The following is a 24,338-nucleotide window of genomic DNA, read 5'->3' on the forward strand; positions in this document are numbered from 1 at the left end:
CGTCACTCGATTCGAGGAAAGTTAAAGAAGTCGTTAGCGATATACGTAACTGTTCAATCGTACGTGAAATATTTTCTTAACGCATTGTAGGCGTGCTCGTTTATTAAAACGAGGACGAGATTGCGATAAAAATTCGAGGACTATGGCAGGATTAACATGTTCGAAAATACAGCAATTAATAAACTCGTTAGAAATATAACAATTCACGCTAACAAAATCCTAGTTGATTCTGTACTTGGTAAAGATTTATCGATAATTTTCTAACTCGATAGATTGGTGCCAAGAAGGCCAATACGTCTGCGGCAACAGTCGAACCTGCATAAACCAAGACAAAGTTTGCAACGGCTACACCGACTGTCCAGGCGGAGAGGACGAGAAGAAGTGCGCGGCGCTGATAGAAGACGATTCGGCGTTAAATTACGATGAAACGAGTAGCCTTGCCAGGAAGGACATTAATTCCGAGATCAGCGTAACCAAAGATGCACATCCATCGTTCGAAGGGCAGTTTTCAGAGATAGAATCCACCACTAACAAGGACGCCCTGTATGATCAAGAAGCGGTGGAATCGTCCATCTTCGAGTCGACAACTTTGCACGCGTTTAAAGATGATATACGATTAGAGAAAGTGATAAGAGCCAATGACGAGTCTGTGATCGAGGAAGGTGGAACATTTTTCGAGAATCGCGAACACAGCAACGCTACTACGACTCTCGTTTCCGGAAGAGAAATATCGCCGAACGTGAAACACATGTTGACGCGTGGCAACTCGATCCACGTAAATGCGAAAAACGACGATAAAACGTCGATAATGAATTTGAAGAAAGAAGTGAATAATTATAACGAGAAGGGTTATTTAAATATCAGGAAAAATGGAAAATGGGGGAAATTGTGTTTGACTGGAATGGATAATCTTCTGCAAGAGAGACAAACTGTTTGGTCTATCGAGGATCTTGGTAGAGCTGTTTGCAAGGCAATTACATACCAGTAAGTATTCGGTTTATTTATTGGATGAAATATCGCCTGCTGCGGTTAAAAGATTTTGCCGTACGATACATAGGAAAGCGAGAATTTATTTGGAAGATTCGATGTAGATTTGAAATTTTACTAATGAAAAGAATTCCTCAATTGTTGGTAAAAATACTTCTAGCGTCGCAAGCAACGTGTTTCATTAGATTCTTGCAATTTGTAAGTGCAATTTCAGATTCGTTTCAAATGTGACCAATATGTACGACAACTTTCAGAGATTACGAAACCGTGGAGAAGGTGTTGGACGAAAATCCAACGTCTGTGAGATCGTACTACACACTCTCGTACAACGAGAAACCTTTCGATAAAACGATCTTGACTTTCAAGCCTTCCGAGTGTCCGACTGGCGAGATTCTCAGGGTCAAGTGCAAGAACCTTGAATGTGGGATAAGAACTCAGGCCCCATCCCAGGCCAGGTACACTCACTGAACCAGTTTCTCATAATTATATGCCGACCGGATCATTTACAAAACTATTTGTATACAAATGCATTCGAGGATAATGACCTTTGTGCCTGCATAATAGCGATGTATCGATGGCAAAACGATATTAAAAAAGATGTGCATAAAATTAGTATGATCGCGATCGTTATGGTCATCGTCGTCGTTCGAGATAAGTAACTATACCTGCTGTGATATATACGCTCGTAAATTTTTATCGAAACTCGTGAGAATATTAAGTTAGCTCCGCCGGAAAAAGACTGTCGTCTTCGTTTTTTAACGGTACTTTTCAGTAGTTTAGGATCATTCTTAAATTTCGTCGAGGGATAGTGATTACTGTGAAACGTGCTTTACCTGTAATTGGAAACGATCGGATATTAATAATAACATCGTTATTTAGAATCAAGCAGTTTTGCATTACGATGAGAAATTTGTTATACCATTGTACTCCTTTCGTTTCTAATGAAATTTTATATTTTTGAAATTATCAACGTAGCTTTTTGTTCGGTTTAGTAAAAGATTAGACCAACTCGTGTTAAGTAACTTGAAAGGTGTTTTAGTTGCGAAATGGAAATTTAAATGCCTTGATAGATTTGGTCTCTATTTTCAAGAGACATTAATTCAAAAGACTCTTGGACGTAACTATCGATTTAAAAGAATTACTGTCGACATATTTCAATTTTCATTTAAAAAATAAACAATTTTATAATCTCGTAGCTGTCACTAGACTACGGATATTCGTGCAAATTCGCATACTATGTGCATTCCGTGCAGTTTCACAGTTTCAAATTTCTCGTAAATGCATGCAAATCTATTAATTGTACATTACAATATATAAACATAATACATTGATAAAACGAACTACTTATTTAAGATGTATACATTGAAACAGATCGAATGTTTCACGACGTTGCAGGATAGTCGGAGGTGGAAGTTCATCGGCTGGAAGCTGGCCATGGCAAGTAGCTCTGTACAAGGAAGGCGATTATCAATGTGGTGGAGCTCTGATTAACGAAAGATGGATTTTATCTGCCGCACATTGTTTCTATCAGTAAGTAATAGTGTACTGTTAACTCAAATAAAGATAATTAGATCGATCGAAAGAAAAAATATCGAAAAGCGAAATATAATAAAGAGGGTACATTAAAACGAAAGATACGAAAGGACGATTCAAGTTTTAACATTAAGATCAGGCTAATCGATACACTGGAAAATATACGAACATTTTATGGAGTTGGAAAAATTGATGCAACAACCTGATGGTGTATTCCGATATCTGTCGCAGTGCTCAGGACGAGTATTGGGTCGCAAGAATCGGAGCGACTCGCAGAGGAAGCTTCCCGAGCCCGTACGAGCAAGTGCTACGTTTAGATCACATATCCCTGCATCCTGATTACATCGATAACGGATTCATAAACGACATAGCGATGCTGAGGCTCGAAGAACCAGTCACATTCAGCGACTACGTTCGACCAGTGTGTCTTCCAGAGTCAGAACCAAAAAGTGGCACTACGTGCACCGTTACCGGATGGGGACAGTTATTCGAGATCGGAAGAATATTTCGTAAGTTACGATTATTTGTCAGGTATTCGTAAAAACAAAAGAAAAACTAGCCACGTAAAGATACACTGGTCTATAACGATATACCAAAAGTATAAAAAAAATATGTTTCCTCTGAGCAGCGGATACCCTGCAAGAAGTGCAACTTCCGGTAATCTCCACGGAGGAGTGTCGAAGGAAAACTTTGTTTCTTCCATTGTACAGGATAACGTCAGGAATGCTTTGCGCAGGTTTGAAGGATGGTGGAAGAGACGCTTGCTTGGGAGACAGTGGTGGGCCGTTGGTTTGCTCAGGATCAGACAACAAGTACACCCTGCACGGTAAAAAGAAGAAAAGATATATTATTATCAAACAGCATATCTTTACCATCTTGAAATATTGATCTGTACTTAGTAGCCTTGTCATACTGTTCAGATATTAATTGGTCCTTCTTTCCAGGCATCACTTCAAATGGATATGGTTGCGCGAGACCTGGAAGACCTGGAGTCTATACGAAAGTACACCACTATCTTCCTTGGATCGAGTATGCGATTTCCAGGGAAGATATCCGATCCTCGATCGCTTCGTGCAAAGGTCATCGATGTCCTTTAGGCGAATGTCTACCGAAATCTCGAATATGCAACGGGTTCTTAGAATGTTCGGACGGTAGCGACGAACGTAATTGCCCTCTTAATTTGTAGTGAAATGAAGACTGATCGTATTTATTTGTCCAATCACGCGCATTGAACGAACAAATCAGTTACTAGAGAATTTTATAAATTTACGTTTATAATATAATATTAAAATTCGTATTTACGACGATATCGCGATCATAATATTATATTGAAAAGGTATAAATTTATAAAAGACAAAAATAGTGAAAATATTATCTGTCAATTACAAGTTGGAATGGAAGGGACAAAACGTTAGGGAAAAGACGAATGTTTAAATAAATATAAAGGTAATTAATAGAAACGTAGGTATTAAGTAAACGTCTCACGATTAAAGTGTGAAATTTTCCATCGTTGGAAGTGTTGCTGTGAAATATTAAATATTCGTTGATTTTACATAGATGTGCAATACATAGCTAGAAATCAAAAGTTGAAGATAAATGTTAGAGAGTGTATCGTACATCGGTGTGAAATATTTGTAAAGAGTTTCGATTATTAATGATAATTAACGATACTGTTAACACTGATTTATACTCTTCTATACAATTATCTTTGCGTTTGATAGTTAACATTAATACGTTTGAGTTATATGAATAAATCTACTAATGACTATGCGTTAGAAGATTGTTCGCGACTCGATTCGTACGAAAATAGCACGGATAGTCGCGAAGAATAGTATTGCTGAGTCACTCGTGATCGACTCAGAAATACTTGCTAGCATAGGGATATATAGTCGAACCTGGCATTTTGATTCTTTTGCTTAAATTACGAAACGAATCTCAAGGCCACGTTATATCGTGCTCATTACTTCAGTCTCTTCGTAAGTTCGAAGATTTTTAACGTAACGTGTATGTATATATGTCGTATCTAATTATGTAAAAAGATTCTTTTGATGCTAATAAACAAGAATTTTCACAAAAGAAAAGAAAAGACGCCGTTTACGGAAGTCCCAAATCATTGAATCAAGACTGTACAAAACTTTCAACGTCTTTCATCTTCTTCTTAGTAGGAGAGCCACGAGCAAATTGTAATAACAAAATTGTATTAGCTATTAATAATTACAGTGACTCGTGATTGAGTATTGAGAGACGTTTTCTTCGATGACACTCGAAATCAGATGAATTGTCTGACCATAAAGATACGGAGATATCTTTCAATATGGTGTAGTAAGAAATTTAATAAATTAAATAATTTCTATCTGTATATAATAGTCTGTGCATTTAGTAATAATTTGAATAATCAAGAACATGATATAGCATGTTAGAAAAGTAGTTAGAAAAGTAGAATTTATGTATGCGAGCCTGATTCGATGAGAAGGGACTGTAATTTCTTGTTGTATCTAAAACACTTTAATCGTGTTCCAAGTTGTTGAAAAGCGAAAAGAATTATGAATACAAGATTTGAGTGGAATATTAATTTGTTTTATTAGGACAATTAGAAATAGCACTGAAAATCATATTCAGAAATAAATATCAATTATTCTCCATATAATACTCTATCGATATTAAAACGAAGGCTGATAAAGATTACGGCATTACAGGCAGTGCGATCCTTAATGGTAAATAATCTCAGTCAAACGATCCTCATCCTAAAACCAAACGGGCATAGTACTACATACGTACATATGTAAGTATATAAATTATAAAAAAGGTCGTGTCTCTTTCGAGTTTTTCCTTCGTCTTTTTCTCTGGTAAAAAAGGATCGAACTGCTTCATTGTTATCCTATTATGATCATGTTATTCTAGATCGTGCCTTTAAGTAGTTCTAATATTAGATTATACCTACGATTAGCACAATATACCAAGAGGTAAAAATCACAATGTAATTTACGTCATGTTCAAACAGCACGCTTTTAAAATTCAATATCGAGTTTACAATTCATTTATCGTTTCGGGGAATATCTATCCTTTGCGGCTGGATCATCGACACTTTAGCACAACCGTTATTCCTGATCATTTTTCATCTCACGTGGTCTCGAAAAATACCTTTCGAGTCTGAAAGTTCTCAAACGCACGCGCATAAACGATCGATTTGTTTCTCATTAAATAAATTCAGCGTCCCATTCTATTTACACATCATGAACATCGATGAACACGGAAGACTCGCAAACTGAAAGCACAAACTTGAAAATTCAATGAAAAGTGTATTATAATATATACTGGCACGAAATAATTCCTTTCCAATCAGTTACGTTCTACGTGATTGAATTAATGCATTCTATACTATAAGGAAACGATATGTAAAGTATTAATGGTGCAAAAGTCTCAAGTTATCTCGTTCTATATAGGAAATACACTCTAGGCATAAATCCAGCACACTAAAATAAGAAAAAAAGTTCAGATAAATATGAGCTGGTTTTCCAGTTACAGCTTGTTTTGTATTACAACAAATCTTTTCATTTTCTTAGCTAACACATACGTCGTGCAGGCTCCATTTCTCAGTCAGCTCACTCTCCAGACCCAAATTTGCTCGATTATTAAATACGGAGACATTTGAAATCTGTAGTTTATAAAACGCTAATTGACGATGTTAAAACATTCATTACCGTACCAAAGTTGCTTACAAATCCGTGCAACGTCTCACCTGTTCCATGATGAGACGTACTCACGCCTATATCGAAGTTGGAGGTAGTTCACTTCAAAATAATCTCTGACGGTAAGTAAGTAATAAGACAAAACAAGATGTAACTCGAAAACAAGATCATATCAAAGAGTTTATGTTATAAACTTTTCTTTTCCTCTTTTAGCGTAATGTATCCACCTCTGCTATATTTCCCACGTACAACGAAATACATACTCTGTACGTCAAGCCATTAATATATGACATCGCTTAATATACAGAGTAACTTTGTTAATGAGTCGCGAATGCTTTCTGTTTCTGCTTCATCGGAAACTGTTTGTTTGACATGTACGGCGCTCGCTTTTCTCCCACCGAAAACGTCGAGTGGCAATTCCATAGCGAGTAGATTGAAAAATCCCGAGAAACGATTCCGTCGGTGTGGACAAAAGTTCGTTCACAATAAAAAATGGTGTAAATGTATAAAAGGTCCGATTCGAAGGTAGAAAAACTTTTGTCCATAACTTTATACTTAAATCGAACCTACAGTCTCCTCGTATCAGCACCAACGTGCGTTAATAACACATTCGTGAAGAATATCGATCCCATTTTCGTCCCATTATCACCGTGATAGACGAATCACAATTACTAGGGATCTAATTAAGACTATATTACAAAATATCGAGCCACAGGCGGTCGAATAACCGCGTGTTTTTATACATAAAATTTAATAAGGCTCGATCGATTGAGCGTCGTTTTAAGCGTGATTCTACAATTTAGTTCGGAATGGGGTCGATGATCTTCACGAAATGCGGCAAATACCTTCGAAACAATATAACAGAGCTGCGAATATTTAAAACATTCGATCGATTTATCTAATTCAGTTCTATACTTTCGAAAAGTGTATACTCGCATCTCTCCTTTAATTCTTCGCCCTTTTTCTAAAACCTTAAATTAATTAAAGAAGCAATAAATAATAGATCGACGAATCCTCTGACGATGATACCTCTAATGAACTGTACTCCTTTTAGACAGACATTTAGTTAGGCTATGGATAATTGAGTCATCATCGAGGCTTTAGCCCAGTGAGTCGACAGCGATCGTACTGAGACCTTTGGAACTGATGGTCGTTTTGAATTGCTCCGGTATGGGATATTCCGCCTGTAAAAGTGCGAAATAAAAAAGATTAAAAGACATTTTTTTTTTCTTTTTTTGGTCAAACTCTTTCACTATGTTTTACGAACAGTTTCATTAGATCATGAGAAAAGTTTCAAGTACAAAGGGAACAACTACATTCCTATTTATGCTCGTAGAATAAATTAAGAAAATTTGTACAAATGTGTACAAATTACCAGTACACGTCAAACTTACATAATCTCCATTTCCTCGAGGTACCATAACGTTCATCTCGCTAGACTTGCTGCTAATGAATTCCACATCTAATGAATCCGAGCTCAAATACATCTGACAACCGTCTGTTTTGTCAATAGAGATCGTGGGGACTTTTCCTAATACCTGCAATCAAAGTAGAAAAAAAATTTATCGAATGCCATAGTCTGTGAATTATCGAAGAATTTCATACATCGTCAATCAATTCTACGACAGCAAAAATTGTCCCTTTACTTGAATCTCGATTCGAACGCGTATCGTTCCATCCTCTTCGTAATTTCCAGAATATTACTCGTGTTATAACATCGAATGTAATACGAAAATATCGAAGATATTGAAATATTGCGTATACTAAGATAATACTTTTTAATCGGTTTAAAGCGACAGTGATAAAATCAGAAAATAACAAACATATAATTGTCAGGTTTTCCTCTTGTGATGTTCGATTAGAATATTATAAGGTCTTGCGATCTTGCCTAATTATCTTCTGATCTATAATTATGTACACACTTTATATGTGTACACTATCGATATTATACACGTCGAGAGGCAATAACTGCCGATCGCAGTTTCTTTCGATTTTCCACATTTCACGTAGTGTAGGCAGAAATAATCGTAGATGGAATTTGATGAAATTTTCGGAGCCTATCGTTGAATTTTCACCTCACACTCGACACAAACTTACTCCCGTTATCAAAATGCATTGGCAATTCGGTAAGATTTCAGTCTTTGTATTTCCTTTCACCTCCTTTATTCCAATTAACGTGTAATATTCGAATTGAACGAAGCTGTTTCATTGACAAAACTTTGCACGAATGATATTCGTTAATAAAACTTGGAAATGCAAATCGTTGTTAAACGCTTGATCGCTGTACGCAGGCGGAAATCTCGAACCTGTGCGAATGATCTGCGAAGTTGACTGGAAGGAATGTCCAAAAGCAATCGCAAATTACGTGTGGAACGAGATCGTAACCGACGTTCTCGACTGCTTGAGGAACGAAAGCATAGTCTGGCGGGTACAGAGAATTATTATTTTTGACTTGTGCAATGAATATCGAATTAAAGGTCTATGAATACATGAACATAGCGGTCAGGTAAGTTCTTGAAACTGATAAGACTTTTTATATCTGAACGCTATGTTCAAAAAAAAAAAAAAGAAAAAAAAGATAGAAAAAGATAGAAAAAGATAAATAACGAGAAAGATAGTATTTATCAAATAAAGATATTCTATTAATCGCTTTAATAATATTCAAAGGTACTGGCCGTAATATCTATGTGCGTGGTATTACTACGAATAATATATATCAAAGGGAAACGCGGTAACGACGCGTCCATTGATAAAGATGTGCTTAATAAAGTTGGATACAAAGTGGAGGACCTTGAACTGAAAGTCAATATACTAACGTATAAGCTGCAGTATGGTACTTGGCCTTTACCCCATCAGGTTCGGAAATCCAACTTTAAGAAGAATCTAAGAAACCTTAGACTAACACTGTCCAATCCGAATGATCGTAATAATTGGATAAAACATGTATTGCTAAGGTGCTAAAAAGATGTTTAAAAAAAAGAGAAAGAGAGAGAGAGAGAGAGAGAGAGAGAAAGAGAAAATGAAAGAAATAACGGTTATCTTGGTCTATCTTTTTAGCCCTAGACACAACGAATCGTACTTCTCGTGTTCAAAGTATTACCCTTCGGAACATCGTCTGACCGAATTGTTCGATGCAAAGAAAAAGAGGATGTACCCTGATCTGCGGAAGGAAAACTTGCCAGTCGAATACAGCAGCAAATCATCGAAAAGTAGCAGCGATATATCCGTAAAGTACGGTCACGCGTTCAGAATTATTGTTGCAAGTATATTATCGAATGACAACTTAATAAATTCTATTTTCAGGCTAAATTCTATGTTCAAAAATGCGATCGATCGAAAGCACCGTGAGACATTGAGAAACGAAAATTTCCAAGTGCATCATAGGAACGCGATATCGGTTCCGTTGTTTCCGAGGAAGAGATACGCTAAATGTGGGAAAAGATCGAGGAGAAGCTCGAAGAACGCTGAAACTATCAAGATGAGCCCGGCGTGTAAGAAATTCACGAAAACTATAGACGATTGCAAAAAGTATTTGAAAGAGTTACACGACAGCAACAAAAATCTTGGATTAGTCTGTAGCTCGTCCGAGATGAGCAATGAATCGTCGATAAAAAATTTTTGGTCGGATACACAGGTAAAAATGAACAAGTTATTATATTTGGAGACAAAATTGTCCGAGGTCGTCAATGATTGTGTTTAATCGTATTACAGCAACGAAGAAGCGTTCGAGGAAAAGATGCGATTAACGTGAGTGAAAGGCTTGAAAAGTGTAATAGAAATGAATACGGAAAAGAGGAAAATAAAGAAGAGAAGAAGCTTGAAAAAATCAATAGAAAGCAGCCGATTAACGAGCAACGTTTGGAACTATCGAATGCGATTTATCCAGTTCTACAACTGATTGACAAACGTTTATTGCCCCCAAAAATGAACATATTTTGCGCTGATGTGTTTCCCCAGCAACTGACCTCGAAGATGTTGGTTTCGTGTGAACCGAGGAAAAAACTGAAAACGTCTCAAGAAGCCCTGTACCAAGTGAAAAAGAAATTAGAGAGCTTGCACAATGTTCTGCGTATGTACGAGTTGCAAAACATCGAGATGAAAGCCTCGGAGAAACAACGAGATAATAATAGCGATAAAATGAACAGCGTTTGCAAAAACATCGTGAGTACGCTTGTCTCAGTTACGACAGACACGGACAATTTGAAGAACACGGAAAATATCGAAATAAAGGCCAATAGAAATATCAGGAGTAAAGAAATGCAACGGACAACTTCCAACAGCTCTGAACAATACGAAAGCGATGAAACAACCAGAAGTTCAGTAGCGTCTATTCGAAATTATTCAAATATGTTCAACGCGTATCATGTAAATAACATAAATGATCCTTATTGTCTGCTTACAAGGAACGACGAGGCAAAAATATCTTCTACGAATGACCACGAATTACAGATAATTCCAAATAATCAGGCTGTATATTCTTCTGGCGTAAAATATGAAAGAATACCTGAAAGAATATATTATACTATTTCATCGGATTCCTCTGAAGAAAAGAAAGTTAAGAAAAAAACGGTAATATCAGAAAATTTCATACCGATACCAGACGATGTGTACACGAAGGGCAATCGAGCGAAGCCATTCAGTGGCTCTGATCAATATCCAGTTACAATGGAAACTGACGAGGATGCGATAATATCAGCAGCTTCGAGCCATACAGAAGTATCAAAGGATAGTGAATTAGATGACAAGCCGACAGCGTTATTACTTCAAGAAGCCCTTCGATTCAAAAGAGCATTATTAACGCGTGTCGAACTGGAAAAGATATGCTACATAGACGAAAAGAAGGAAGAGATAAGTAACGAGTCTGTATCGGATCACGGTAGGTACTCTTACGTTAACAATAATCTACAGTCGAAGTTCTTGGATATTATATCGGAAGAACAATCTGTTAGCAGTTCCACCGAGAAAAACAGTAAAACTTATATGTTTTTCAATTTGAAACAAGACCTTAATCAACGAAATGAAATTAAAGACTTGGACACGTGTAAAAAATATTTGGACTCGAAACAAAACCTTGGTTCACCCTCTGAATATTTTAGTTTTAGTAATATTATTCAGGAAGGAAATGAGATTAAAAATAAGCTATCTTTACCAAAGCATAACCACTTTCAAGGGAACGAAATAGTTCCAAGTAATTTACGGATAAGATATTTAAACGACATGTTGAACGAGTCTGATGAAAAGCTTATAAAATTTGTAAGTTGTTTAAATACGACAGAAGCGAGTGTGAACGAAGAAAGGACATGTTACGACTATGATCATGAGAAAGAGAATTTCAAAGAGCATTTCACGCGCATAAATAATATAAATGAGTTTATGAATCGGGACACGAATAGCGTAGAATTGTTTTCGCAAAACTTGGACGAAACTGCTTCATCGGAGAAAGTTGAAAATTCGAACAACGAGATAACTTCCAATTTTCTGAACTCCGAATCTCTGAAACAATGTACCAATGTTAGAATTACTAAAGACACAGGAACTGATATATCGAACTTGAAATTGAGTACATTGGATAATGAAAAATACGAAGATCAAGAAATTTTATCGTGCAATTCGAATTTAACTTTAAAAAGAAATCCTGGTGCGTGTTCGTTAATCGAACAAACGTTGCTCCATAGAAACATAAATAAAACATTAGAAATGCACGGTATAGTTAAAAACGAAGATCCAATGTATGAATTATCAGCCAGCGAGAGTAAAGAAACTTCGTGCGGAACAAATTTAATACGGGATTCATTAACATCCAGCATAAATCAGTCCAATGATTCTAACATTCCGGAACCACCATCTGTAACAGTACTGATTAACAAGTCATTAGACAAAGAAAAGTTAGGATTAGATTGGTTGAACGTCAATAATAATTTCAGTGACGATACTATCAATGAAAAAGATGTAAAAACGTGTTCAACAAACACAATCACAATTCAGAAATATGGTACTACAAACATGAATAACTATAATAAAACAGAAACTAATTACAACGAACACGATCACTTTCAAGATGAAAAGAATTCAGTTACACAAAATCTATTTACAAATCTGAATAAAAAAGAACTAATAAAAGAGACGGATTTTTTAAAATCTTACTCCAATCTTATTTCTCCGCACAGCAGTATGTATTTTACAGATGAAGCCTCGAGTTCTACTACGAAATTAAATAATACACATTCAAAAAACCTTAAAGGCTACTTACACTCTAATCTGTGTACGCAAAATAACAAGGAAAATACATTACACAGCAAGCATGAAAATTTAAAAGGTATTGCAAGCGACACTAAAAGAACGAATATCATGGCCACTGACAAATCTTTTGTCAAACTTTCCAATGATGAATTCGATATGAAACAAAATTTATCAAAATTCCAAAATAAAATGTCTAATAAAAATTCATTATCTTCTAAATCTTGTACAGAGAATATTGATACAATTAAAGAAGCAAAGGCTTTAAAAGAAGAAAAGGAAATTCGGAAGAATAGATCTCCAGCGGCGTATGCCGTTGATAATTATAGTTTATTATTTGCAGAAAATGTCCCGATTGACGAAACACTATCCAATTTGGCAGAAAATGTTTCGATTGACGAAACACTACCCAATTTGCCAGCGAATGATATGAAAACGTTACATCTAGAACAAAATATTATCTCGTCAAATTTATCTCCACGACAAGTTTCTTCAAGAGAGACGAGAAGAGATAATACAATGAAAAGAACGAACGCGACAATGAAATCGTGGAGCCACGAAAACTATACTCCAAAATCCGAGAAACTGAAAAGATCAATAGCTTCACGAAACATAAAAGGTTTAAAATCCGATTTGTTGAACACTGTTCAAATCAAAGCAGAAGATAGTACAAACACAACATATCCAAAATTAAGTGATTTATCTGCAGAACCTAGATGTAACACAGGAGATAGTGTCAAATTAGATAGAAAACGATCCCGATCGCAAGTAAGTTTTCGAACGAACGAATCGCCGAAAGAAATAACACCACGGTCACACGAATACCCAAGCAATACAAATTTTATAAATTACACTCAATCGTTAGAAACTAAATTAAAATCAAATGGTCCTTTAAAATCTTTGTCACCAACGCCGAGAACGTCTTCAAAATCTTGCATACCGATTTTAAAAAGTCGACTGGAAGCAGCTCGAAAGACTGAAAATGAATCGCGACCTAAGAGTCCGATGAGAGGACCACTGACGATGACTATGTTCTGGAGGGATAGTCCGAGTAATAAGGATCAAAATGAAATAGATGAAATTCAAGTGGAAGGTAAATCAAAAAATACAGATTCACGTATAGAAGAGGTAAACTCTTGCGTAGGAAAGGTAAATGACGCTGATAATCATAAGCAAGATTTAATAAAAACATCACAGATCGCACGAAATATAAATGAAAATGCTGGCAATGATATTATTACGCAAGAACAAATGGTGATATATGTTAACATATTCACAAAATATGACCACGCTTCGACAAAAATAGTGGATCCAAATAAGTTTTTGGAATATATCAAAAATAGAGAAGTAAGTGTACAAAAGATGGAAGAAAATCAAGGCAATAAAAAGCACGATGAACTTCGAGGGATTTCCACAGAAAATGAGAAGGATAGGATACATAAAATCGTTACTGTTGTTTCTACCGTCGTAAATGGTAACGAGCTGGACCAAACTACGTCAACTAATTTATCAGTACCGAAAACACAAAAGGACTCGGTGTCGAACATTTTATTAAATTCTAAATTTAAAAATTTATGTTTCTTGTCTGTCGAGCAAAAAGAAGTTGACGTAACTGCTAAACCTTCTGTTATCGATACAAGTACATCCATATCGGATTTGGAGAATATTTCAAAAACGACAAAAAGAGCGTTAAACAAATTTCAAATATGCGGAACACCTAAAGAGTTAAGCAATGAGGAATATATAGCTCTATTAGAAATTCTTCACCAGGAATCGAATTTTATGCATCTAGAAGAATTGCAAAACATTTGTAAGAAGCTTACGTCGAAACATTAAAAAATATAAGTAAAATTAGATCATAAATAATATTATTTATCTATATTTATAAAATTCATCATTGATAATGTCTATTATATTTTTGTAATATACACTTTTAATACAGAACATGAACATCGTATAATTATGTTGTATATATATGTACTCATTTGGAAATAAATATATTTTTCACATGATGTTAGAAAGCATTGTATGTTGTTGCATCTTTTATAGATAATGGGAATAAATAACATACCTGCATTTGTACACTCTGACAATTGACGAATTCGATGCTCGACACAACAGAGTCGAAAACAACGGATGATTTACGGCATGAATCCATAACGATGGAGTTAACTTTGCCTTTGACAACTAAAGTACTATCATGACATCGGAACATATAGATTACGTTGTTCATCTCCACGTTGTCAATAAGCAGATCTTTATTGCCTTTGTGATATTCCTATAACAAAAATTAAATTTCGTCAATACAGAATAAACTAATAGAATGAAACAACAAAATGGTATTACTTACCACAAGCCACTTCTTTCCATCTCTAGTAAATACAGGAGGTTTATCAATTGGTGCATTTGCAGGTGGCACTGTTTTTGCAGATATAGCATTATCTACAACTGGTGCTTTAAATGGTGCTGGTCCGGTTCTCAATGAAGGATTTTTATGTGTTTGCATGTCTGACGTGACTTTCTTTAAGTCTGTAAAATACCGATTCATTTTAAAAATTTCATTATTTAATAAATTCCGTATTTAGTAATTTAAAAAGTTACACTTACTCTTTGTAATGGCTTCTCCTTGATTAATTTCGGCAAAAAGAGCACTTCTGTCATCGATAATATCTGCTGGTGTTACGTCTGCCATAGGAGGCATACATGGTGGTGGTGGTGGTGGGATGCCTGTTGGTGCAGAGCCAGTTTTTGCCCATACAAGTCCTGTTGTGTAGTGCTGACGTACATATTCCTGTAGAACACTTAGTGTCTGTACCCAAGCTTTGCACCATTCAGCATGTACTTTATCTCTGTAGATATAAAAAACTAAATGAATTCTGCATCAGTAATTAATTTCCAGAAAACAAATTGTTATACATATGAAAAAGACAATAAGAAGATATCGTACTTATTATTATAAGAAATAATAGTCTATAATAAAAACTTACTTCTCTTTCCATTCCTTTAATACACGATTTGTATAAAATTGTCCAGCATCGTTCATTTCTTTTATATAAGGTGCTGGAGTAGGTGATACTGCAACCCATCCCAAAGCTGGAATACTTTCACTAATTGCTGATAAATGATTGAAAAACTGAGATCCTCTATTTTTCTCGCGAAACTCTTGAATCTGTTGAATCTGTGCAGATGTGGGTGCAAGAAGAGAAATTTGCTCTGATTGGTTTGTTGGGGCTGGACGACTTGCTGCAGTTTGAATAAATTCCAACTGAATGCTATGAAAATAAATTTACAATACTTAATGACTTACATAAACATATCAGGAATTTAAAATACACAAATTGATAGTAAAGTACTTACTTGAATGCCTTTTCTACAAGCTTGCTGTGAGTAGCTACATCGCCACCAATTTTTTCACTCAATTGTAAATATTCTTTCACAGGACCGTCTAAAAACTGTTTATATCCTGCGACTGACATGCTGATAAATTTGTCTTCTGCTTTTTTCTCTATCGAACGAGGAGATGAGGCAGACAGCACTGAGTCACTATTTTTTACTGCTTGAGACCTCTTTGGTGATGGTGTATTTGTTTGAACAGCAGAATCTTGTGTTTCAGTTATGGATTGGACTCTTACGTTTTCCAATCTTTTTGTAACGTTTTCTAATCTATTTACCAACTCTTCTAGATGTTCCTCCTTATCGCTAGTTTCACAACCTTTAATTACAATACATTTATATGTATATAAAATGGAAATATACTCCAATATCGTGAATAAAAAAATTATTTTTTTATCTATTCAATGTTATTTGTATTACTATTATTATTATATTATTTCTATATCTCATTGTTGTTTGTTTCTATATAAAGTAACTATAAATACACGCAAAAAGTAAACAAAATTAAATTTAAATATCCATAGAATGTAATAATAAAATATTCTTTACTACAAACATACTTTTATAAACCCAATATTTGAAAATGAAATGGCAATGAAACAAAATTTGTTGATTTACAACTAATAAATTATTAATACCGATCAACAGAAAATCTTCGGTAATTGAAAGAAATATATTCCCGAAAGTTCGCATTAAGAGCGACTAAATTAAATATAGAATGAACGTATAAATAGTTACATTAACATCTACAGCCACTAGATCATTATGTTGCAAGCGACATGTAATATTATAAATAAATTTATGTGTACTTGAAAATGTTAATATAAAACAAATTCACGATAACTATAAAATTGTACCTGATAATTACTGTAAATCAAAGTTGTAAATAATAGATTACATTAAACGAGACACGATAATCACATTGTAAATTTTAAAATAAGCGTACATCATTTCGATTACTATAAAAATTCATGAACCGCGAGAAAATTAAGGTCAAAGAATAACTTGCTTTAAATTACACAATTTTTAAATTTATAATTAAATATGAAATAATATACAAATGAATTAATTCGTTACCGGTGTTTCTGTGACTTATGCCACTCTAAATTACAAAAACACACCTGACTCGGTTATTCTTTCCCCTGATTAAAGATTATTCCTGTACGAACAAAAGATTTCACGGACGAGATCCTGTAGCCTTTTCAGAAACGCTTGAAGAACTAAACTACGGTTCTAATGATATTCAACGCGGGTGTGTGCCGCGGCCTATTCTTAGAAAATCTGTGGAAATTGAATCACGCGTGGGTAGATACCATTCTGTATGGAATCTCACGCATTAATAAGTTTTTAATAATTAAAAATTCTCAGCATATCTGTATACGAATCATGTAAACACTCAAGTAAAAGATTTTTTATAATTTATAACTTATTTATATGCATAAAATTAAAAAATAGATATATATTGTTCATTGATGTTTTATACTTGTAATTAAAAGAAAATGTATTTTTCATAACTAAGAAAAAACAAGAAATCACTGGTGTGTATTTTTAATGACAGTTCTAATTATTTTAAATATTCTTCTCTTTTTCTAATGAAAACGATAGTAGCGTGAAATAATACACCAAAAAGTTAAAAGATAAGTAGATCAAAATATAAAAATGCAGCGAATAATAACGAAACACTACACTGGACGGTAACAATATGTGGAACAGAGTAAAGTTATAAAACTCTTTGTCACAACTTGAAAACAAATGATTTTCCTGAGAAATAATTACCATATATAATACTCTCTTATACACAGTGTATATATACACAGTGGCATATTGATAAATTAGTCATAATATTCAAGTTTTAACAGAAACATCGCACGACGTTTGTCCAATATTTCATCTAAAATCAATTGTTCAGAAAGATCTATCCTAAGTTTACGGAACATGTATTGTAATCTTGATATAAATAAATTTAGTCAACCGCATTAAATAATCATGATGCAATCATAAAATTCTTGGTGTTTCCAACTACATACATTTTTCAACTAATATCTCTATTCACATGAAATATTTTCCTAAATATTATATTATAAATAATATTTATAATAATTCCAGCCCTCCAAGGCGCCATAGAATGGACTTGATTTACAAAAATCCTTAAGATCATTCATCTGTGTCCAAATCACGATCATACCGCACTCATCTTGCAAGGTATTTTCCACTCATTCTGAAGCATAATTAGAAAATTAGAATAGATCGGCTTGGTTGTATCCGATATTCTCATATAAATAATAATAATAAATAAATAAATAATAAGCAAATAAATAACTCGAACAGAAGATCTAAGTGTCATACAAAGTAAGAAATAGATTTAGGGTGAACCCTAACCGGCGTGCACCATCGGTCCTAGAGGGTCAAACCTCACTCTGTGCTCCGTCGCGTTTTGCGTAACGTGTAACAAATCGGAGAAGAATCTGTGACGCCTTAAAGCTAGTTCGTCGCGAGCAACCGGCGTCGCCGGTGGTTCCTGCATTCCGCTGCACTCTTCTGAGTCGTGCTCGCCGTCTTCCTCCTCCGAAAGCCACCGAGGAATTGACGAAACTGCGCATCGTACACCGCAATATAGATATCTTTATCTACATATCTGCAGTGACTCACGAAATGCAGTTGAACGCTTGTAGAAAATTTTTATGAATGTATTATGTGTCTTATACAAAACATATTGAAATTTCGTTAGCTCTGTAATAATCACGATAGTAATGGCAAAATTCAATTTAGTAAATGCACGTAAAAGTTGCAAGACATTGATTACAAGCTATGTACACTTCATGACGATCAATAAAATAGTTGAACAATCAATTACTTATCATATGTTAGTAAGTTATGTAAGTGTGCATTAATGTTTAACTGAAATATGCCTATCGGTCTTCTATATAAAAGGATGATCCGAAAGATGCAATTTTTTCAAAATATACATATACACTAACAAGCACAGTGATCTTTGGAATGGAATTTCTTTCGAAAACTAACTAATAGCGATGTTACAAAAATATTCCAAAAATAATTCCGGCATATTAATTTTTTACTAACAGTAAGTGCACGTTTGCATTACACTTGTATATACGTTTTCGAATTGGTTTAAAACTTGTCTAATATGCTAATGAAATTTCAAAATATTTTGTATAATACGTATAATATTTTAACTTTTCTACGACAAGCGTTGAAATACTTTCGTATAGCCATTATGCAATTTCCTCATTTATAATTCAAAATAATTTAACGCATTTCAAATCCTACATTCCAACACGATAATGAAATTCTTAATTTAGCATGTAATTGCTTCTGTAATGAATTTTTAACATATTTCACGCTGTTATTAATAGTGTAAATCACATGTAAGGAAATGTAGAAAAATCAACGAGAGAACGAGTCGTGAAATGAGCAAATTGCATATTTATAGACGACGGTAGGATATTTCCATTTTTGACTTTGCTTTAAAATGAAAAATTCGTTCGCAGGTCACGGAATTATGCATTTTAGTGGGCAACGAACGTAATTATGTATATATATACATTATGAATGTAAATATTAAAATATGTGTAATTTCGAGAGTGAATCAGTATCTCAAAAAAACGAAATTGAAATTTAACGCATAAACCAGTTCGATTACTATCGCATTTCCATATTTCCTGTCAGAAACTATAATTTAACGTCCTGCGCGAATCTTTCATCTCTAAACGAATTTAAAAATATCTATTTTCTTTACCAAGGAGAAACTGCGCAATAAGGATATATGTACCTGGCGGCGTATTTTTATTCGCGTTGGTATCGTTCGGGCAAGCTTCGAAAACGGAATCATCGCCTTCCTCCTCGGGCCCATCATCGATCGTTCTCTCGATATACGCGAAAGAGTCACAAAGATTGGTCTTAAGGGTATCAGAAAGCCCAGAATTCAGTATTGCTTCCATCGCTCCGCCCTCATCCACGTATCCGCTTACATTATCATTTTTCTCCGCCTTTCCGTTTCCATTAGCATCCTTACTTCCGTTTACCTCGCCATCTTCCTTCTCTAGTTTCGTTCGATCAGCCTCATTTCTGGTATCGTTCTCATTGTCATCGTTCTTGCTATTGTTCGATTTTACTATCGTTTCGGTTCGCAAGAGAGAATTATCGTTGACCTCGTCGCGCTTTCCGGTAGGCAACGGACTCTTAACGGTCAGGTCGTCGACCACTTCCGCGCTGTTTTTCTCCATCGACGGAGAAACTTTCTCAAATCTCTGCACGTCGCCGTTCAACTTCTCTTGTCTACCGGTCGGCCCGTTTTCCTCGAGCTTCGATGAATCAATGCCAACTAATTGCGAATCGACCGCTTTCTGATTTTTCTTTGGCGTCGACTTCGTCACCTCGCCGTTCGACCTCTCCTTCTTTGAGCTTTTGTTGCACACACAGCATTTAAACATCGTCAATATCGATTATGGATTTCCGTTGTATCAGCAATAAACGCCTTTTGCCGGCTTTCAACCGAACTTTCGATGCTTTCAAACCGATAAGCCGGTATGTGTTATGTCACGCGACTCTTATCAACTAGGATCGTTTTACAACGATACCGTTTGATCCATTCGAATCAATTGATTCGAAAGACCGGATAAAATTGATCGATACATTTCATACGGTATCAACGAGAAAGAGAGACAGAGAGAGAATATATATTATATACAAGCATGGACAACTTCGTAACAATGTAAAATATTGACTGCTAATTCGGAATTTCGTGTCGTTTTGTTTTTCCTTTCCTTTTATACAGATTAAAATATATGCAACAATGGTAAATAGAAAATAGGGTAAACGATTCTTAATATATAACGATTATTGACTCGGAATAGTATTGAAGATAATAACGGCGGATAGAAGAATACTTTAATATTTAGGCTCAAGTTCAACGCTGACCCCTCACAGCCGTATATATTTGAAACTGGTACTTGAATATTTTAGCTCTGCTGGCCTTTTTCAACCAAGCAACCGAATATTTCGTTTCAACCGAATTTCCCACGGGAATCACCAACTATAAATTGTCTGATGTACAGCCGGTATAAATTACATTTGTTCACAGCCGGTTTATATATTTACGGTATGTATCCACTGATATCGTAAACTAGCAATCAAATACGCGCTTTAACGAAACAATAAGATTAGTAACTAACACCAATTCACTTCCTTTCGTTACAGAAGCTACTAATAAACAGTCTGATTAACGATCAACGTACATCGAAAGAGCTATATCTATCATTTATTGTCAATATTAACAAAGATAAAATATTTATGTAAGTTTTATCAAGCTTATATTTGCTGTTTCAACGACTCAAAAATCTTCACTTTATCATTTACAAGCAACAGTTTCTAGGAACACATACGTAACGTCTTTATAATAAGTAACTATGAGAACATTCGCAACAAAATTACGACACTTTCGAGGAATCGTACGGTGTGTATAGACGGTGTATTTTCCCCGCGAATTTCCCTTGATGGCGCGATGATCGATTCCAACAACGCCCAAGTTTATGTTTTCGAGATCAGTGTAACAGATATAGAAATGAACGTTATATGCCTATCTAATGCAAGTAAGTAAAAGGACGATCATCAAATTTTTTGATATTTCGAAACGCTAAATTCTATTTTAGAATGGTTTCGGATTACAAGATGTACGAAGAAAATAAGTTTCGCGTTAGAGAGAGAATAGACATTTTATCTGGCAGTAACCGTACATCCTTCCAAACGTGACCCGCATTCGTCTTTTTCATAATCTTATGAAAGAAAATGAACCAGAAGCTAATCTGATAAGTAGCAGTCAAAGGATGAACGTACACGTATACAGGATATCACAAGCGCATGCTTTTCAATTTCGATGCATGTGAATAATGTAACGAATAGAATCGCGGATGAACAGACGTTCGGTCGTCGGAGAAAATTTACATACATTTATCTGTAATGAATCACGTTTATAAACTCAACCGTACAGAATGTAATTAAGAATGTAAATTAATATTGCGCACGAGACGAGATTAATGTACCATCCTTACTAAGAAATGTTTGCAACGCTCATTTTAATTATATATCCTTTTTAACCAGTCGACTTAATACCATAATATATAGTTTGGCAAAAAATTTGTTTAGCTCTTGGAACACCACCCAAATATTTAAAAAATAACAATTGATATCAAATCACTTCCAGATATTACAGTGTTATTGACACTTGATAGAAAGCTGAACTCGAGTTAGATTGCACATTGCGAATGAAAATGTTGAATGAATTCACGAGATTCGTAAGGGTGGAGGTGTCTACCCTCTAAAACAGTCTACTTTAGAAGCAGCCGGCGCAATGCTCTACTGCTTTAGGTTTCGACCGGCACTCTGCGGTGCTGCCACAGGGTGGTCAAGACCCGAAATTGTTGCAGGTTCCTTAGGTAAAGAGCCACGTGCAGCGCAGGACTTTCGAAATCTAACTTCGTTTCTAACAGGGCCGTCAAACTTTAACCCGTAACTGTTCTTCGCAGCAACTAGAAGTCCAACGGATTACTAATTCAGTCGAATACATGAATGTAACTATCAACAGAGATGTTAGTCAATAAATAAAATCGTAAGATCTGGTTTAGTATAAAATTACTACTGATATAAGAATATATTAAAGCACACGTGCCTTATGCAGAAAAGATTTTAACTCGTAGGACGTTTCTCACAGACAGGTCGGAACGAAGATCAAATAATTCATAATGACTCGCATTTTCGGTACACCTATGAACGTATTTTATTCTTTATCAGATTTCGCCTTATTACAAATAGCTTACACTGATAATGATAAATTTTATCTAAAACTGAAATATTACAATGTTTTAAATTATATCCTATACGATCAATGCGTAATATAAATTCCATTATTATGAATTATAGCAAAAAATTATCATGTATTTATATAATGTTACATAATGATCAACATAAAAATAAGTAATAAAATGTTGACCATTATTTTATAAGAATTGAATACATACTCAACATAAAATTTCCGCAATATAATATTTATTATAGTTGTGATAATAGCTTCATAACCATCTTTTGCATTCACATATGGCTTATTCATTAAAAAACTACAAAATTATAATTAGTTAATATAATATATTAATTTTTTGATAATTTGTTAAACTTTCATGAATCAAACATTGAGTATTATAAACAGTAATAGAGTACATATCATTTTTCATATTGCATCAGAGAATAAAAGAATTTTAATTTATACTCACGATTTTTCCACATATTTAAAACCTTTTTATAAGCACCTGGTACCATTCGGGAATTATCTTCTATCGTTTTACTAAGTTCTGACATTTCGAAATAACGTTTTTCACTAATCACACAAATGACTGTTAAAAAATATAATGATAAGCAAAATAATGATAAATAGAATACAAAAACTAATGCGTTCGACGTGTAGATGATGAATAATGATAACGGACTCACTTCGTCAGCTTTCACGATGGAATTTTAATCTCGCGTCAGAATCACAGGACCGTATCATGTAACCAACCTAATAATACAAAATCTTGGTAATGAATATTTTGTTAATCATTATCAAGATTTAATAAGATTATTATATCCCAAAGCAGTACCTTTAAATAGAAGTAATCAAAAACATATCTTTATATAAATTTAAATGCTTCTATCTAGCATTAAATTGAATAACTTCATACGTTAAATAAATATATCCTTATATAGGCATCAAATTTTAAATACCTTCATTAAAAATGTTATTTGTATTTTTTAAATTACAAATCTCAATTTTTACGGCAAATATGAAACATGGTAATTAAAATATGTTATTTAATGAGATTTAGATACTTCTTCAACATTGTACAGGATTAAAATACGTTACCAGGTGTCAAGTGTCAGGTGCAGCGTAGTATGACTCACAGTCGAAACACAGCAGGATATACATACAAGTATAACCATGTTCATAACCAAACCAAATGCAATTTCGTATGTTTTATCGAAAAAACAATTATAATAGTTCAACTTACACATACGATATATTGCACTTTTCGAGTACACATATATGTATATATTTATATATGAATTACATTTAAGTACAGATAATGTAAACTGCGGAACCTCGTAAATAGCAAAATGTTTTCAGCAAAGTTAATATGAGTCTAGTGGCAGTGAGATGCATTAATCAGTATTGATAAATTAATGACAATTCGCTTACCAGTATAAAGCCTCAATGAAAGTCAGCGATATGTACACTGTCACTTTATGACAATCGACTTAATAACAACACAACAAATACGATACACAAGTGGCAAGAATTCAATCTGACAACATAACTACATACACTGGGGCGTTTGCCGGATACCGGAAGTACTACTCTTACTATTGCGCGAGCTTAAAATTGTTAATCGCGCATGCGCCCATGTTTAAATATTATCTCTAAAACAAATTTACCCGAATTCTACATTATTG

At 34.5% G+C, this 24,338-nt stretch overlaps 4 protein-coding genes and 1 long non-coding RNA gene across 9 annotated transcripts in view; 4 read left to right on the forward strand and 1 right to left on the reverse strand.

Annotated features, from left to right (window-relative positions):
* LOC100749165 overlaps positions 1-4,349 on the forward strand; it is a 33,446-nt gene extending 29,097 nt beyond the window's left edge. The window contains exons 8-13 of the mRNA XM_012383937.3: positions 273-984; positions 1,242-1,442; positions 2,383-2,517; positions 2,752-3,029; positions 3,149-3,346; positions 3,465-4,349. Coding sequence (XP_012239360.1) covers positions 273-984; positions 1,242-1,442; positions 2,383-2,517; positions 2,752-3,029; positions 3,149-3,346; positions 3,465-3,706 — 1,766 coding nt within the window. The 3' untranslated portion in view covers positions 3,707-4,349. The remainder of the gene's footprint in view (positions 1-272; positions 985-1,241; positions 1,443-2,382; positions 2,518-2,751; positions 3,030-3,148; positions 3,347-3,464) is intronic.
* Positions 4,350-5,075: 726 nt separating this feature from the next.
* On the reverse strand, positions 5,076-24,232 carry LOC100740257 (adenylyl cyclase-associated protein 1). 5 transcript variants are annotated; one of them, XM_003488280.4, is made up of 9 exons: positions 19,630-20,531; positions 18,219-18,431; positions 15,804-16,158; positions 15,434-15,718; positions 15,054-15,295; positions 14,797-14,975; positions 14,518-14,724; positions 7,604-7,747; positions 5,076-7,393 (listed from the first exon to the last, which is right to left on the reverse strand). In XM_003488280.4, exons 1-9 carry the CDS (start codon positions 20,288-20,290, stop codon positions 7,310-7,312), a joined length of 2,370 nt encoding a protein of 789 aa, XP_003488328.1. In that variant the 5' UTR covers positions 20,291-20,531; the 3' UTR covers positions 5,076-7,309. The 5 variants fall into 5 exon arrangements, with proteins under 5 accessions (XP_003488328.1, XP_012239363.1, XP_012239362.1 ...); XM_012383940.3 differs by lacking the exons at positions 18,219-18,431; positions 19,630-20,531 and adding an exon at positions 24,085-24,232; XM_012383939.3 differs by lacking the exons at positions 18,219-18,431; positions 19,630-20,531 and adding an exon at positions 23,123-23,260.
* Positions 9,212-9,910, forward strand: LOC112212590. Its single transcript, XM_024366591.2, has one exon. The coding sequence runs from the start codon at positions 9,229-9,231 to the stop codon at positions 9,907-9,909; it is 681 nt and encodes a 226-aa protein (XP_024222359.2). The 5' UTR covers positions 9,212-9,228; the 3' UTR covers position 9,910.
* Positions 10,110-14,509, forward strand: LOC112212588 (putative uncharacterized protein DDB_G0282133). The gene has a single exon (XM_024366589.2). It carries the CDS (start codon positions 10,134-10,136, stop codon positions 14,280-14,282), a length of 4,149 nt encoding a protein of 1,382 aa, XP_024222357.1. The 5' UTR covers positions 10,110-10,133; the 3' UTR covers positions 14,283-14,509.
* LOC112212591 lies at positions 20,605-22,490 on the forward strand. Its single transcript, XR_004461440.1, has 3 exons — positions 20,605-20,958; positions 21,057-21,448; positions 21,509-22,490. It is a non-coding gene; the product is annotated as an uncharacterized LOC112212591 (long non-coding RNA).
* Positions 24,233-24,338: the final 106 nt, after the last annotated feature.

This window comes from Bombus impatiens, unplaced genomic scaffold (genome assembly GCF_000188095.3).
Source record: "Bombus impatiens unplaced genomic scaffold, BIMP_2.2 scf_0225, whole genome shotgun sequence".
Taxonomy (NCBI): domain Eukaryota; kingdom Metazoa; phylum Arthropoda; class Insecta; order Hymenoptera; family Apidae; genus Bombus; species Bombus impatiens.

Bases quoted from the DNA above. Each gene is read 5' to 3' on its own strand.
- LOC112212590 (XM_024366591.2), top strand. From the start codon at position 9,229: ATGAAAGAAATAACGGTTATCTTGGTCTATCTTTTTAGCCCTAGACAC.
- LOC112212588 (XM_024366589.2), top strand. From the start codon at position 10,134: ATGAACATATTTTGCGCTGATGTGTTTCCCCAGCAACTGACCTCGAAG.
- LOC100740257 (XM_003488280.4), bottom strand. From the start codon at position 20,290: ATGTTTAAATGCTGTGTGTGCAACAAAAGCTCAAAGAAGGAGAGGTCG. The intron at 15,296-15,433 runs GTAAGTTTTTAT...TTATATCTACAG, and splicing joins TTAAAGGAATGGAAAGAGAA to AGATAAAGTACATGCTGAAT. The intron at 14,976-15,053 runs GTAAGTGTAACT...GGTATTTTACAG, and splicing joins AGGAGAAGCCATTACAAAGA to ACTTAAAGAAAGTCACGTCA.